Here is a 15,979-nt window from a genome sequence, read left to right on the forward strand (position 1 = left end):
TTTTATTGGCTAAAAACTTTTAAAAAGATTACAGGTTTGAATACATTTTTCAAATTACTATATGTATTAATTTTTAAAATAAAAACTAGACTCAAGAATATAAGAATCATTAATGACTCAATAGTTTCAACGTTAAAAGAAATCATTATTTTTCTTTGCCACATACTCAGAACTCCAAGGTAAGCTCTTATTACATATACAAATACAATATTCAATTTCTTATTTATCATACTTAGCGCTTTTCATATTAAATTATTGTTGTTTACGATGTCACTACCTACAAAGATATTTTAATTTCAAAAGATAGATTCACGAATCTAACTTCACTTTCAGGTTGTTACATACGACCTCAACTTACAAATTATTATTATTATTCTATGTTCAATAGAATTCAACGAAAAAGTAGAAATAATAGATACATATATAGATTGCTATGATATCACTCCATTGGGATACATGCATGCATGCTACTATCAAATTAAACTTAACAATGTTCAATGTTTCTTCACTAACAAGTGCAACCTATTCATAACTAGACCTCTTTAATAATTTAATTTTTTTTTCTTTTAGTTTTTGTCCCTTGTAATTAGTGAAATTTAAAATGCAAAATTTCTACTATCTTTTCAATGGTTTATATTAATTAATTCTAAATTCACGAGAGAAATGTATGTGGACATATAGAGGCATAGCAGCCTCTAATTATTAGTATCAATGTATTTGAGCTTTGGTTAAAATTTAATGGATGAATGCATGCACCTGTCAGTAACTTTTACCACTTGAATTATTATATTTTTATAAACCTGCAGCAATTGCAGTTGCAATTGAATTGTTGTCTTTATGAGGCTGCTATATATTAATAACGTTGCTTGCTTTGATAAATTTTGCTATATTAATGTTGTATAGTTAGTTGTGTTTCCACTATATGGAGTTTATGGACTATGATGCAAAAGGTGAGAGTTCAAATTAAAAGGTACCACAAACTAACTCATTTTAAAAAAAAAAAATCTCATATATCATATTCTTTGATTTCCACATATTCTTTCTTCATATCAAATATGTGTTAATAATTTTATATATATATAATATGCAGCCAATGTAGGGTGATGATTTGTTAAGACTCAAGAAGAGAACTTGCACTCAGGAAGGAGAGTAGAAGCATGCATGCTTGTGTGTAAGTATTTATGCTAGCTACTCTATTTTTTATTATTTTGTTTAAGTGCCTTGTATGTATGTGTGTGTGTGTAAAATAAAGGTTTTGTTTTTATTATATGATTATAGGGCTACCAAAATATTTTTTTTTATTAAATTTTGGGCATGGATATATATAGCAGCTTGAAAAAGAACTTAAATAATCCTTTTGTCTTTTATTGGGCCAGGCTTTTTCCTAACTTCTGTCCTCTCCTCTGCGCCACGCTCAAGTTCTCTGAAAAAAATTTCAGTGTTTATTACACAAAGAAAAAGTCTAATAATATATAAGTTAAAAAAAACCTATTTATACATCTGAATATTATATCCAAATGTTTTACCTACTTTTTTTTTTATGTTTTCACTTTTTTTTATACATGTTCTTAGTTTTTTATTTTATATATATGACTATTATTTTTTTAGAAGTTTCCATATTTTTACGTTGGGTATAATATGAATTTTAGGTATACCGACCAATAAATACTTGTTTTAAATAGGAAGATGAATATTCCCACTTATTTTAAATATGGGAGTTATTTAGATAAAGATGTTAAAAATATCTTTTTTTAAAGATATTTTTTAATAACTAAAATTTAACACATATAACTGATTAAATTGTGTTATTTTTATTAAAATTAGACAGGACAAATCAGTTTAACCAAAAAACTAATAAATTAATTTTGAACCGGTCTAAATTAATATTCTTTTTATAAAAAATAACTAAATACCCATATTATATATATTTTAAAATCTCTAAATCTTATCCTATGATGGGAGAGAAAAAAATACTAGAATTTAGAATTCTCAAAATTAATATATATAATAAGATCAAAGTATTTTAGTCATTTTCTATAATAAGGGTATTGTAGTCATTTTTTATAAAAAAAATTAATTTAGTCTAATTTAAAATTTGGTTCACTATTTTTTTAGTTAAATTAGTTTATCTGGCCTAATTTTAACAAAAATTAATACGATTTAATTGATTATACATATTAAATTTTAATTATTAAAAAATATTTTAAAAAAAATTATTTTAGACATCTTTATTTAAATAACTCCATATAAATATATCTCGTTGATTTTCTAAGAGTTCAGGAAATAAAACACATCATATATACAAAGAGAGATGGTGAACACTATGCTGGCTTGTAACGAAAGGAGAGTGTGGATTCCTACACATTAAAAAAAAAAAGTGCAATTCAACTTTGGTATTTTCTTCTTGTAATTTATTATTATTATTATTATTATATCCTAATTCGTAAGAGAGGAACCATGTCAATTGTAGCTGTTTATTTATTGATTTGTTATTTTGTTACAACAAACTTGTATGTAATTTTAAAACAGCATACATTAATTTGTTTATATAACCATTTAAGGTTATTGTTTAGACCCTTTTTATGAACGTTAATTATATAATTATTTATGTGTCTTCTCTTGTTGTCTTAAATTTTTAGGAAAAATAAATTTTTGATATAGTATAGTATAAAACAAATAAAAAAAAACTATACAAAAATTTATGTAAATCTAAAAAGACACTCTTGTATGAGGAGATTAAAAATATAATTATTCATATATCTCCTTTTATCAGTTTAAATTTTTAAGAGAAATAATTTTATAACAAAAGAAAATAATGAAAAAACATCCAAATTTTTTCTTTTATATATATAAAATTTGAACATAGTAAAAAAGTGAAACAATTATTACAAGAAAAAGTTGAGGTAAACAACATCCCCTCTTGTCAACTTTATACAAACCAGCTAACTTTATAATAAAAAATATAAAAAATCTAACAAAAAAAACTAAAATAATTGAAAAGAATCTCCGCAAAGAAACATCCAAAATCACTAAAAAAAAAATTTAAAATCTAACAAAAAAAATATGTAAAATCATTGAAAAAGAACATTGGAATCTATGAAAAGCTTCGACTAGAGGCAAGAATAGCGTATTTAATGGCGAGGGGTGTTTTTTACATTGCGGTAGCAACGTTATTCTGGATATCAACAACTACACTAGGCAAGGAAACCCAGACCTGCAGGAATTGCGACTAGAGGTAGAACATCGTCGCAGACGCGACAATAATTAATTCGTAAGGATGGCGAGGGATGATGACGGTTGCGGCAACGAGGTAACTGCGTTGGAGAGAAAAGGAAAAGGAGAGTGAAAGTGAGGGAGGATGGGATAATTTGGGGTGATTTTTGATGTTTTTTTATCTTTTTTTTTTTACAACTCTGTTACTTATTTGACTGTAGTTGACTGGTATCCTAATATATGATCGTTGTTATAAATAGTTTACTCCTTAATTAGAATTCAACACGTAACACTTAAAAGAAAGACAAAATATTAAATTACACAATAGAAAGACTAGGATATACAAAATAGTTAAACACCTAAAGTCCAAGACACACAACTATTAAAAAAATAAAGAAACCTAAGCAATATTTAATTTTAGAGCCAAACTCAGTAAGATACAATGAATTTTGATGTGTCTAATATTCAACTTTTATATGTGCTATTTTACAATTCTATAATGTTTTGTATTCTATATTTATCTATCATTGTAACAAGATTTATCACATAAAATATGAAAAAGAATTTAATTTATGGCATGGATAAATTTACATCATTTTATACATGTAACCAAATAATAATGTCATCTTCTATATTTTCATAATGTATTCATGTATAGACAAATAGATAAATAGACCAATTATTATATATATAAAGTACCAAGTGATTATTACATATATAGTTTTGCTGTTGAAAAATTTTCATGTTTTATCTTTGATGCAGAATCATACATACAGAATTTAGTAGTGTTGAGCTAATTTTGTCGACAAAATATCTTCAGACACATAAAGGTAGGCAAACATCTTCCTAATATTTGTAATATTGGTGCACGATTTTTGTGTATGTTTTGTTTGTTAATGTTTTTTGTGAAATTATTCAATTAAAGGTATCAGAGATTGATTTGAGAGAATAAAGAGAGATTATAGGATTTGAGAGAGAACAATCAAATTTATATTGAGAGAGAATGATTGTTGCAATTATTATAGTGAGTGTTACAATTTATACTAGCTAGTAGTATAAGGTACGTGATTAATTTTTACCAGTTTAACAATTATTGAATCACAAATAACTGTTTAATTTTTACTAACTATTTTTACTACCTTGTACTTAATTAAACTGTAAGGATGATAAACAGGTCCCATCTTAATGGCCAGTTTACTTAACTTGCCAAAAAGATGTGGACTAGGTTAAACATTTGTGATCGCCAAAACAAGACAAGTTCGCTTAGCTCGCATGATTTTGCGGGATGGAGAGGGCATGCAAGCCCAGTAGGTGACTATTTATAACAACACAAACCAACCGCTAGCATGATATTGTCCGCTTTGGCACACAAGGCCTCACGATTTTGCCTTTGACGATAGGGATGATAGCCGAAGCCCCCACACTCACTTGTCAAAACGCGTCATGCTAGGGAGAGGTATCCACACCCTTATAAGACATGCTTCGTTCTCCTCCCCAACTGATGTGGGACCTTACAATAATCCACCCCCTAAGGAAGCCCAGCGCCCTCACTGGCACATCGATTCGGGCTCCGGCTCTGATACCATAATGTAACACCCTACTATACTTAATCTTATGCTTAAGTCATAAGATCGAGATAGCATGGTATTACGACTTCTAAAAGTAAAATTTACTTTTAGAAGTCGTAATACCATGCTATCTCGATCTTATGACTTAAGCATAAGATTAAGTATAGTAGGGTGTTACACTATTTCTCTTGTAATTTTTTTAGTTCAACACACAAATCTAATATTCATTTCAATTAAAAAAAAAAAGAAAAATCCAACTCAACTCGATACCTCTTTTATTTCCACTCTTCTAACTTTACAACACTTCTCTCTCCTTTCTATTCTTCTTTTTTTTAAGGACCGTCTCTCTTTTCCATCTATTCTTTTTTTAAAAGACCCTCTCCCCTCTCTTTAGTTAGTCTTTAAATTACTCTCTCGTTTACCCCTTTTTTTCTTTTGATTCGCTTCTACTTGCTATCGCCTTATTGTTGCTTGCTGCTTCTCCCCCCTTATCAAGCGCTACTCGCCATTGCTTCATCCTCTTTAAGATCTACCACTACCGCTTTTATTCTTCTTGAATCTATGTTTATCTCCTTAATCGCCACTGCTTGCATTCACCTTTTCTGGTCGGCGTCGCTTCTGCTCGTATCTGTCTACCCACTTTTGTTTTGTCTCTGACCTGCTTCTATTCTCTTCATGTATTTTATGATTTTGAAAAATAAAAAAATGTGATGGCGGGCTAAGCCCACCATCCTGGCCGCTTGCCATTATATGAGGTGGTAGGGTTGTGTTTTCAAATCATTAAGTTAGGCGAGGCGGGATGGGCTTGCCCGCTGAGAGATGAGCTTATGGTGGAGTCGGCTAGTCCATTTATCACCCCTACTTAGCTGGCTTCTCTCCTTCATTACTTATAAGTTATAATATCCTCTTTCAAACTGATGGGTGGTGAATCATCCACTCTCTATTTGAGTCGGAAGTGTAAGAAGACTACTTATGAGACTGGCTTTATGAGAATGTATGTCTCATGAGAAAGTATATACACCATATGATGCCATTACATTGTTTGGCTCACCAAATTGAATTTGGAGATGTTAATAATTCCATTATGGTAAAATAGCCAAAAATCTATCTTGGTTGGCTATACATCTCTTACTCTCAAAAGAGTCAACAGAAAAACAAGTTTAGAGATTTTATAAATATATCTCAATCAACTCAACTTGAAAAGTAAAGAAGGAGTACATGGGTAATGAGTTATTTATATTAGTTGGGGAGAGAAAAACTTTCATAAACTAAACAATGTGAGACTAATACATTACACACCAGAATAATACAAACTAAACTGGATTACTTCAATCAACACAAGCATAAAATTTATGCTCCTGCATAATTATCTCTGGGTTGGAAAGAGCTCCTGCATTATCCACCTTGGGTTGAAAAAAGCTCGGCTTGTAATAGTGGAAGATACCATCGACGAGTGCATTTGGTCTTGAAAGATGTGAAAAAGTATAGCTCAACTTGACTTTTTTTTACCATTTACATATTGTAATAAAGTTAATATAATCTTCATGCTATCCTTGATAAAAGAGTATGTGTTCTTGAAACTATCATGAATAACTATGCAATTATATTGTCAATGAGGTCCTAAAAATAAGTGACACACATCCATCATAATGACATCACACCAAACCATACTTTATTTTTGTATTTACTCGTAGAAAATTGGACACAACAATGCTTTATCACTTTGACTTCATTGTCTTTCTTTAACCAATGCTACTTGTAAGGATAAGGATGTAACTCAGTTGGAAGCTTCAATTTGTCTATCATATAATTTGAAATAATATTTTCACAACTTTCACTATCTATGATGACTTGCAAGCTTTCTGTTTAACAATACATCTTATGTGAAAGATATTGTGGTGATGCCAATTCTCATCTTCTATTAGCATTGTAATATTCAAGCTACGACGAACTACTAAGGCTTCTCCACAATTAATTAAAACTTCTTCAATATTATAGTCAACCTCACATTCCTTCTCTCGTTCCTTGATTATTCTTCATGAACTTTTTCCTTGACAAGAGTAATAACTCTTCTGTATGAAAAATTAGCAACAATATGTGCAAAATCTTGACATCTGAAGTAATTCTTGCTTGATGACAAACGCTCTTTATTTCTTTGTGAAGTTTTAAAAGAAGCTGCCTTTGTTTCTTGTTGACCATCGAGTATGACCTCTTTTTCCTTCGGTGACTGAATGTTATTCCCCTGTGTTCTTTGCTTTTCAATCTTTAATTCAGTCTAATGACACTATCCAAAGTCTAATATGGTTGTAGTTGAATAACATTAGAAATTTCTATATTCATTCGTCCAATATAACGAGCAATGGTTTGTTCTTTAAGCTTATGAATGTCAGCCTTTATAAGCAACTCTTCGAACTCGATGTATATTCTTCTACAGACAATGACTTTTGCTTCAAATTGTGCAATTTGATGAATGTGTCTTACCTATAATAGTTAGAAAGGAACTTGCGCTTGATCTCAGACGCATATTATCCCATGTCTTGATCTTTCTTGTTCTTTCTCTTTCTGATGACACTTTATATTCTCCCACCACACTGATACATGATGCTTTAGCTTGTTTGCTACAAGCTTCACTTGTTTGTCATTAAGAATATTTTTTAACTCGAATACTGTCTCATTTATGCAAATTCAGTCGATAAAATCTAGTTAAAGCCTCCCTTTAAACTCAGGAATATAAACTTTGATTCATAAGTCTTTTGCTTTGTGACTTGTGTTGTGTCATGCTCTTCCATTTGAATTTTTGAGTAATTTTATTCTTTGGATTCATCTTTTACTACTATGTCGATGTCAAAACAAAGGGGAAATGCGACAATGATGTTGAGCACTATGCACTAATAGTGATGCAATGGTGATGATGCTCTGATTCTTCGATGCTATGATAATGCATAATAATGAAAATGCACTAATGATGATGATGATACACCAAGGATAACCACCGCACAAAAATAGAAACCAAAAGAAATTAAGAGAACATGAAGGATATTAACTGAACCTCCACAACGAACAACATGCACTAATGACATCTTGCAATGGCAATGAGACCACACATGCCAAAGACGAGTTAATACTCAATTTATTCTTTGAAATTTGAGGTCAAACTTAAGTTGATTCCTAAAATTTTTAGTTGACTCAAATTATACCGCCCAAATTTACAATGAAAACTCGCGTTAGCCCCTAAAGTTATCTCCGTTAATGAGGTGCTAATGGCATGTTAATTTGCCATGCTAGATAAAACAAAAGATATCGCTTTATATTCGCATTCAATTTTCAATGAAATTATGTTGTTTAACATAAAATGTATATCTTTCTCACCATTGATATCATAAAATGAGAAGTGTTTTATCTCATTTGTGTGAAACAATATCATTTCATTGAAAATTAAGCGCTAATGTAAATTGATGTCATTTTGTTTTATTTAACATAATAAACTAACATCCCAAATTAGCACGTCATTAATGGAAATTAGCTCAGAAGTCAACGCGAGTTATTGTTGTAAATTTAGGATCTAATTTGGGTTGACTAAAATTTTAGGGGTCAATTTGAGTCTGACATCAAATTTCAAAGGTCAACTTGAGTATTAACTTTGCCAAAGACCCGTTGCCACAAAGCAAATAAATTTTTATTGGAGCAAGGCGATGACCGACGTTACTCTGATATTAAATTGATGTTGAAATGTCGTTTGACTCACCAATTTTAGTGAGGTTAATAACCCCACAATGTGAAATAGTCAAGAACCTAGCTACTTTGTTAGTAGGCCAAGCCAAGAATACACCTCTTACTTTAAAAAGAGACTAAAGAAAAATAAATACAAAACTTATTATAAATATATCTCAATCAATTCAATTTGAAAAGCGAAGGAGAATATATGGGTTATTTATATTAATGAGGAAGTCTTTATAAACTAGGCAATATGAGACTAATACATCACATAGCACAATAATATAAACTAAACTAGTTTACTTTAATAAACAACACAAGCATAAAATTTATGCTTCTGCATCACCATAGGAGCAAGTTTCTGCACCATTCTAATCCCTCAAAGATGCAAATTAATTTTAGAACGTTTTGATTTGCTGTAAAAATTTGAATTTTTCGTAATGAAATTGATCGTCTTATTTCCATTCTAAAAACTCTTGTGTTTCAATCTCAGTTGCATCGTTTTCTTCATATTAATAACTTTTGGAAATTTTTTTTTATTAAGATTATTTTTAAGTTAATTGAATTTAATGAACGCTAAAATTTGATGTTTTCATGAAATAAAGTTGTCTTCATCCAACTTAAAGGATATGTTCTTGATTGAAACTCTTAATGATAATGCAGAAATAGTGGTATGACTTGTAGTTTCCATGGATCAGAACCGATACTCTAATACCATGAAAGTAATCATAGATTGATTGGAGAATTTGAAGAAAAAAAATAATTGAAAGAGAAACAAAGAGAGAGATAAGAGGACTTAATTAAGAGGGAGTGATAAGATTCATGTTGAGAGAGAAGGATTATTCAATCCATTTATTAGATTGAGTGTTATAATTTATACTTGTTAGCAATTTACATGATAAATTTGCGTTAATTCAACAGTAATAGAATAATCTACTTATCTTTCGTTAGTTACTTTATCAACTTTGTTAGGTAATCAATTAGGGTATCAACTAACTTGAGCCAACTTTTTAAATTTCAAAAATACGCGCCGTCGCCGCGTCCTCTTCCTGAAAAGAAATATTCAAAAACCTAGAAAAGAAACATTCAGGAACCCGAATAAAAAAAAATATCTACTTATTCAAAAAGAAATATCATAAAACCTAGGAAAGAATCATCTAGTAACCCAAATAAAAAAAAAACCATTTATTTACTTAGAAAAACGTCAAAAACCCTATAAAAGAAACATCTATTTAATTAGAGAGAAACATTTGAAAAAATAATTAAAAAAAATTAAAAACCAAAAACACACACCCCGAAAAATAAACATACCAAAACTTAGAAAAGAAATATCCAATAACCCACATAAAAAATCATGGACAGAAAACATACAAAATCCTGCAAAAAAACATCCATTTAATTGAAAAGAAATATTTGACAAAACCATTAAAGAAAAGAATAAAACAAAAACAAGAACGCAATGCAGGAGGGCGTTGCGGTGATTAGCGGCGCTTTGTTTGCGAGGGAGAGGACACTACAGTGGTGGGTTGCGGTGTGAATCATGAGGGGGAGGGCGATGAAGTGGTCTTGGGTGCGACGAATAGCGAAGGGAAAGGCGTTGCGGCTGTCGGCGATGCTACAAATCGGGAGGGAAGGCGCTGTGGTAGTCTTGTGTGCAACGATTTCCGAGGGAGAGGGCGATGCGGTGATCGGCGGCATTGCGAAGCGCGAGGGAAGGCTCTGGGGTGATCCTGGGCACGGCAAATCGCGAGAGGCGGGGGAGGGCGCTGCAATGGTCTTGGGGGTGGCGAATCGATAAAGAAGGCGCAACAGTGGTTAGTAGAGCTGTGAATCGCAATGGAGGGTGCTATGGTAGGAGAGGAAGATAACAGAGTGAACAATATACGGTTATTTTTTTTAATTTTAGGTTAAATTTAGGGATTTTTTTTTGCTGTTATTATACCTTTTTATTGCAGTCTACATTATAGGTGATTAGAGTTGAGTGATATCATAATTAATTTCTTAAGAGTTTTTCTTACTTTATCTACCTTTTTTTATATCTCTTAAATTTTAATTATTTTTAAACTTTAAACATTAAACTCTAATTTTTAATATATAGTATAAAAATAAAATATTAACTAAAAGTGTTTATTAATGTTGATAAAAAGTAATGGTTCCTAATCTTGTTCAATTAGTACTTACCTTTAAAAATATTTTTTTATGAAAACAGATAATAATAAAGACCTAACTAAAAGTTTTATTTTATATAATATAATTATAAGTAGTAAATTAAAGTATATTTTTTATTCTTTAAGTTTGTCAAAAATTTTAAAAATATCTTTAAGTTTTATTTTATTTTAATTTTGTCTTAAAAAATTTTTATTTGCATCAAATATACCTATAACAACTAAATATTCAAAAAATTTAGAATTATCTATCAATAATACATGATAACTATCTCTGATATACTTGTGTTAATAGTTGTTCTTATAAAATTATTGTTGAATTAGTCCTAAGTTTTTTAAAAATTAGCTGTCAAGAATATATATGATATAAATAAAAAATTTATGGGACAAAATTAAAATAGAATAAAATTTAGAAGTATTTTTAAAATTTTTAACAAATTTTAAAGACAAAAAATATATTCTACCCTAATTATAAATTTTAAAATCATAAAAATTCAATTAAAAATTTATGAAATTATAAAAATGTAACCAAATAAATAAGTCTAAAATTTTATTAATATTAAGTGTCAACATATATATGGCACTTAATTTAAAAAAAAAAGTCTAAAGGACAGCACTTATTTAATAATTTTGTTAACACTTAACCATAAAAAAAAAAAAGAAAAGTGAGTAATTTTTTATTATTAAATATAATTTTACACCATTAAAAATATTATTAATGACCAATTGATAATTACAAAATACAAAAACTTACTGCCCTTCCTCTATTAAAAATTTCAATAACCGTACAGAAGATATAATATAATGATTGATAAAGTAGGTAGCTACTAGCTAGGTGTATGTGGTATATTAAGTATTTCATTTTCGCCACTCTCACTCTCACTCTCCTTCTCATTTTCTTCTTCTCTCTCTCAATTAGATCTGTGTTCGCTAAACCCTACCTTTCACACATAAAACCCCTCTTCAATCCTCTTTTGCATTTCTCAAAGATTCATATCAATGATGGAATGCTTTCAATATATAAATGAAACTAATTTTGTGACTTTTAATTTTACTATTTCAAGGTACGTTAATTGAGGAGTACAAAATTATTGAGGGAAAGATGCTGGACAAGCTAGCGATATACAATAATGGTGATCGATTACATTATTAAGAGGTAGGTTTAGTTTTCTTTCTTCTTTTTTCATTCAAATTATTTATATTAAGAACATATAGCTTTGTGTTTAATACTTTGGTTTTATGTATGGATTATCCTGTTGATTCAAAATTGGTTGGAAATTAAAAGATTGATAAGTTTATATATGTGTTACAATTTCTACATTTGCCATTGGGCGTAGGAAATTTCATGAAAATTAATCAACATTCATAAATAGCAACCCATGTTAGAATACGAATTCAAATTCACCTTAATTAAAATATATTATTAGATATATATATATGGTCATATGGAGGATAATTTAGTTTATAAAAAATATTGTGCCTGATATATATTGATGCTATAGATAACTCCGACAAGAAGATCAATTCTTGTTTTCTCAATCTTAATGATGAAATATATATACATGCAACGACTTCCTCATTGTTTGATTTTTTTCCCATCTAATAATTTCTAACTTTTTGATACTGAGTAAAAGTGTTCAGATATTTCATATTTCTGAAGAACGATAAGAATACATAGGTCTTTTAAATTTGGCCTAATGAAAAAATTCACTACTCTAAGGTTTTTCAAGCTAAGGATCAATAATTTTCAGTGACTCTAATTTCTTGATGCATTTATTGAAATGGATATACACTGTGCTTATTAATTATATATTACGTTAAAGCTATATAAAAAATCAGTCACTAAATTTAATAAAATTATGAAATAATAAGAAAAGAAGATATAAAGAATTTTTATTGTATGTTATTGTAGTTTTTTAAAATAAACTAAAACAACCAGAATCTTTACATAATTTTGTTAGAGAAAAATAAGAATAACTAATTTAAAAAAAAAATATAACAAATTTTATTTGTAAAAAAAAAAATAAGATAACAAATAAAAATAAAATAAAAATTTAATAAAATTAATTATTTATATAAAATATATGTTAAATTATAAAATATATATTTAAAATAAATTAAACAACATATATTTTCGGCAGAATTTTTGGGTAAAAGATAGATCTATATACAATACATGTTTCAAATTTTAAATATATATATATATATATATATATATATATATATATATATATATAAATACTTTTGCATAGCAGGATGCATTAGATATATAATGGCATCTAATAGTTTGAACTTTAAAGTGATTTTCTGACAATAATATATGATTTTAAATTACGGTTGTAATTGTGATTGTAGTGGTGCTTTGGTGCGATAATTGTGAAACATTATGTAATAGCCACAGTTGCAATTGTGCACTATTTTTCTTTTAAATAGAAACTGTGCACTGTAATTTTATAAAATATGATATTTCATGTAGATAATGTATTTATTTATATTCACGTGTCTCTATTTTTAAGTTTAAACTTTTAAGATAGATGAGTTTATGACATAATATCTCAAAACTTCTACTACTAAAATCTTTTTGATTATCGATAAATTTTAGGAGCATATTTTTCTATTGACATAATTAGCAACAAATTTAAATCGAATAGCGATAGAAAAATAGAAAGGTGAGTTTTTCTTAAATTTTAGAAACAGATAATATCTGTTGCTAATTCCATTGCTAACACTGATATCTATCACTAATGTGAAAGATTCTAGCATTGTTTTATTACTAAAAGGTTTAGATTTTTATTTTTATTTTTATTTTTTCATATTCTTCTAAATAAAGATAGAATTATAGTATAGAAAAAATAGATAGATGCATAATCACACTTAGTTTTAAACTTAAAAAAAGCTCTGGTATAAAAAACCATGTTAGATAATATAATCATTCATACATAGCTAACGAATAATATAGCTTTTTTGAAGAAGCATCAAACTATGACCTTTGTAAGTAAGTAATGGCATTTGTTGAATGCTTATAAAGCACTATGCATTTGCTGTATGTGTTGATTTGCATGCTGAAACCATTTGTTGATTTATAAACACTAAAGTCTATATAAGATGAAGAACATATTTCAGCAAGAATATATTCCATGATTTTAGATTATAGTTAGAATCATAATTGAAAAAACTAAAAAAAGAAGCACATGAAAGTTGTCTCATATTACCACTACAATAATTCTAATATGATATGATAGATACCAAAACAATAATAGTATGGCTAATATGGTTGTATTTGTTGTTGTGATGAAATGCAGTTTAAAAGCATGATATGCATGCAAAAGCAAACTATATAAGGGAGGAATCACCCAATTTTGGAGAACAAGTTGAGTTCAACTAATAAAGATGAGGGCCAAATGGTAGGTTTATTATATAACTGTATAACAACAATTTGACAACATTTCTTTGTTAAGTGGATCAACAAAGAAGAAAAGACCTATTATAAAAAGGGAACTATTTTTTTGGGCATGCATGCCCTAGCTCTACATTTTATTTATTCTTTTTATACAAACCAAAAGAAAGAAAAGGTAGAGGAAATTTAGTGAAATATATATACAATAAGATACTATAATAAATAGAGATAAAATTAGCTAGTTAATTTCTAAATAAAACAGAAATAGTTTATTCTGTTATGAGATTCTATTATATATTTGGATAAGATAAAATTGTAGACTCTATAATTATAATATATCCAATATATAATAAAATTTTGTAACAGAATATACAAATTTTGCTAAATTTTGTTTAGAAGCTTAATTAACCAGCTTTATTTCTATTCTTATTATAGATACTACATGATTGTTGGATCATTGTAGACAATCGCACCTGGCGAGTGGAACAAGATTTCATTGTTGTTGCAATAGTAGTTAGGGCTTGTGTTTTGATGATGAGACTCTGAAATGGTTAGTAGATGCTCAAGATAATCAACTCCCAAATCCTCTAAAACCATGACACCACCATTACTATTAGTAGTAGTAGTTGATGAAGATTCCTTAGATGATGATGATGATGATGATGAATCCTTGTTTTTGTTCTTGATGTTCTTGTTATTAGCCTTTGAGGACCATGATGCCAATTTTCTTTGGAGGGAGTTCCTCTCTTTGAGTGCAAGTGCAGGTGAAGAAGAAGAAAAGGGTTTGTGTTTGTTGTTGGAATCAGAATTATCCATGATGATTCCTTGCAAAGAATCTTTGACCCTCTGGAAAGAAAAGTTGAGAAGAGCAGAGTAGCCTCTCATGGAGAATGCAGCTTGATCATAAGCCAAAGCAGCATCTTCAGCACTCTCGAATGTTCCAAGCCAAACCCTTCTTCCATTCCTTGTTGTGTCTCGAATTTCCGCTGCGAATTTTCCCCATGGCCTCTTTCGAACTCCTATGTAACTTCTTCTTCCTCTTCTTTTACCATCTTCCTCTTCTTCTTCGTATTTCTTCTCCTTCTTTAGGGTTCTTGATTCTGATGATGATGATAATGAGAAGTCAATCATGTCAAATGATAAAGAATCCTGAAATGGCTCATCAAAATCATTCTTGGTTTTCAATGATTGGAACCCAAAGGAGGCAGTGTCCGAATCAACATCCCAAAAATCTGTGTTATGGAACAAGAAAGGATTATTATTATTGGTCATTTTGGGAAACTATGATGATCATCTCAATTTCTGTTTGAATTGATGTAGCATATCATCATCATTTATACTGACCTCAAACCCTATACTACTACTTCTTCTTTCTTATAATACAATTATGTGTCACTATCATTTCTAGTTTCTTATACTAATAATTCAAGTGAGTAGCACCTATGCTGACATTTGACAAAGAATATTAATCTCATTTGTCTCCTTGTTAGATCAATCTAGAATCTCTACTATATATTTATTGGACAATCTCAAATAGAAGAATTCAACGGTGATTTTCCCCTTCTTTTGGTTACTTAGCTTTCCTAGTATGTTTGAATTCATGTTCCAATTTTTTTTTAAAATATAATCATTTATATTTCTTCTTCTGTTAGCTTAATTTTTTGGGATCAAAGAAGTAATATTATGATACGGTATTAGAATTTTTATAATTTAAAGATTTAAGGTTCAATTCTTGATTATAAAAAAAATTTAACATAAGACAAATAAAAAAATCTTATACAAAAAATTCACACAAACACAAAAAATTCAAATATAAAAGGTGTGTTAGAAATATAAATATTTATATATTTTTTTATTAAATTAAACTATCAGGAGAAATAATAGTATGACTCTTTTTTCGATATTATATATTGTAATTTCAA

At 28.9% G+C, this 15,979-nt stretch overlaps 1 protein-coding gene and 1 long non-coding RNA gene across 2 annotated transcripts; one reads left to right on the plus strand and one right to left on the minus strand.

Moving 5' to 3' along the window:
- The first annotated feature begins 905 nt into the window (after positions 1-905).
- LOC130962105 (uncharacterized) lies at positions 906-4,046 on the plus strand. The gene is made up of 3 exons (XR_009079721.1): positions 906-970; positions 1,091-1,171; positions 3,976-4,046. It is a non-coding gene; the product is annotated as an uncharacterized LOC130962105 (long non-coding RNA).
- Positions 4,047-14,495: 10,449 nt separating this feature from the next.
- Positions 14,496-15,342, minus strand: LOC130962638 (ethylene-responsive transcription factor 1B-like). Its single transcript, XM_057888826.1, has one exon. The coding sequence runs from the start codon at positions 15,327-15,329 to the stop codon at positions 14,496-14,498; it is 834 nt and encodes a 277-aa protein (XP_057744809.1). The 5' UTR covers positions 15,330-15,342.
- Between the last annotated feature and the right edge of the window lie 637 nt (positions 15,343-15,979).

Source organism: Arachis stenosperma, chromosome 2 (genome assembly GCF_014773155.1).
Source record: "Arachis stenosperma cultivar V10309 chromosome 2, arast.V10309.gnm1.PFL2, whole genome shotgun sequence".
In the NCBI taxonomy this organism is placed as follows: domain Eukaryota; kingdom Viridiplantae; phylum Streptophyta; class Magnoliopsida; order Fabales; family Fabaceae; genus Arachis; species Arachis stenosperma.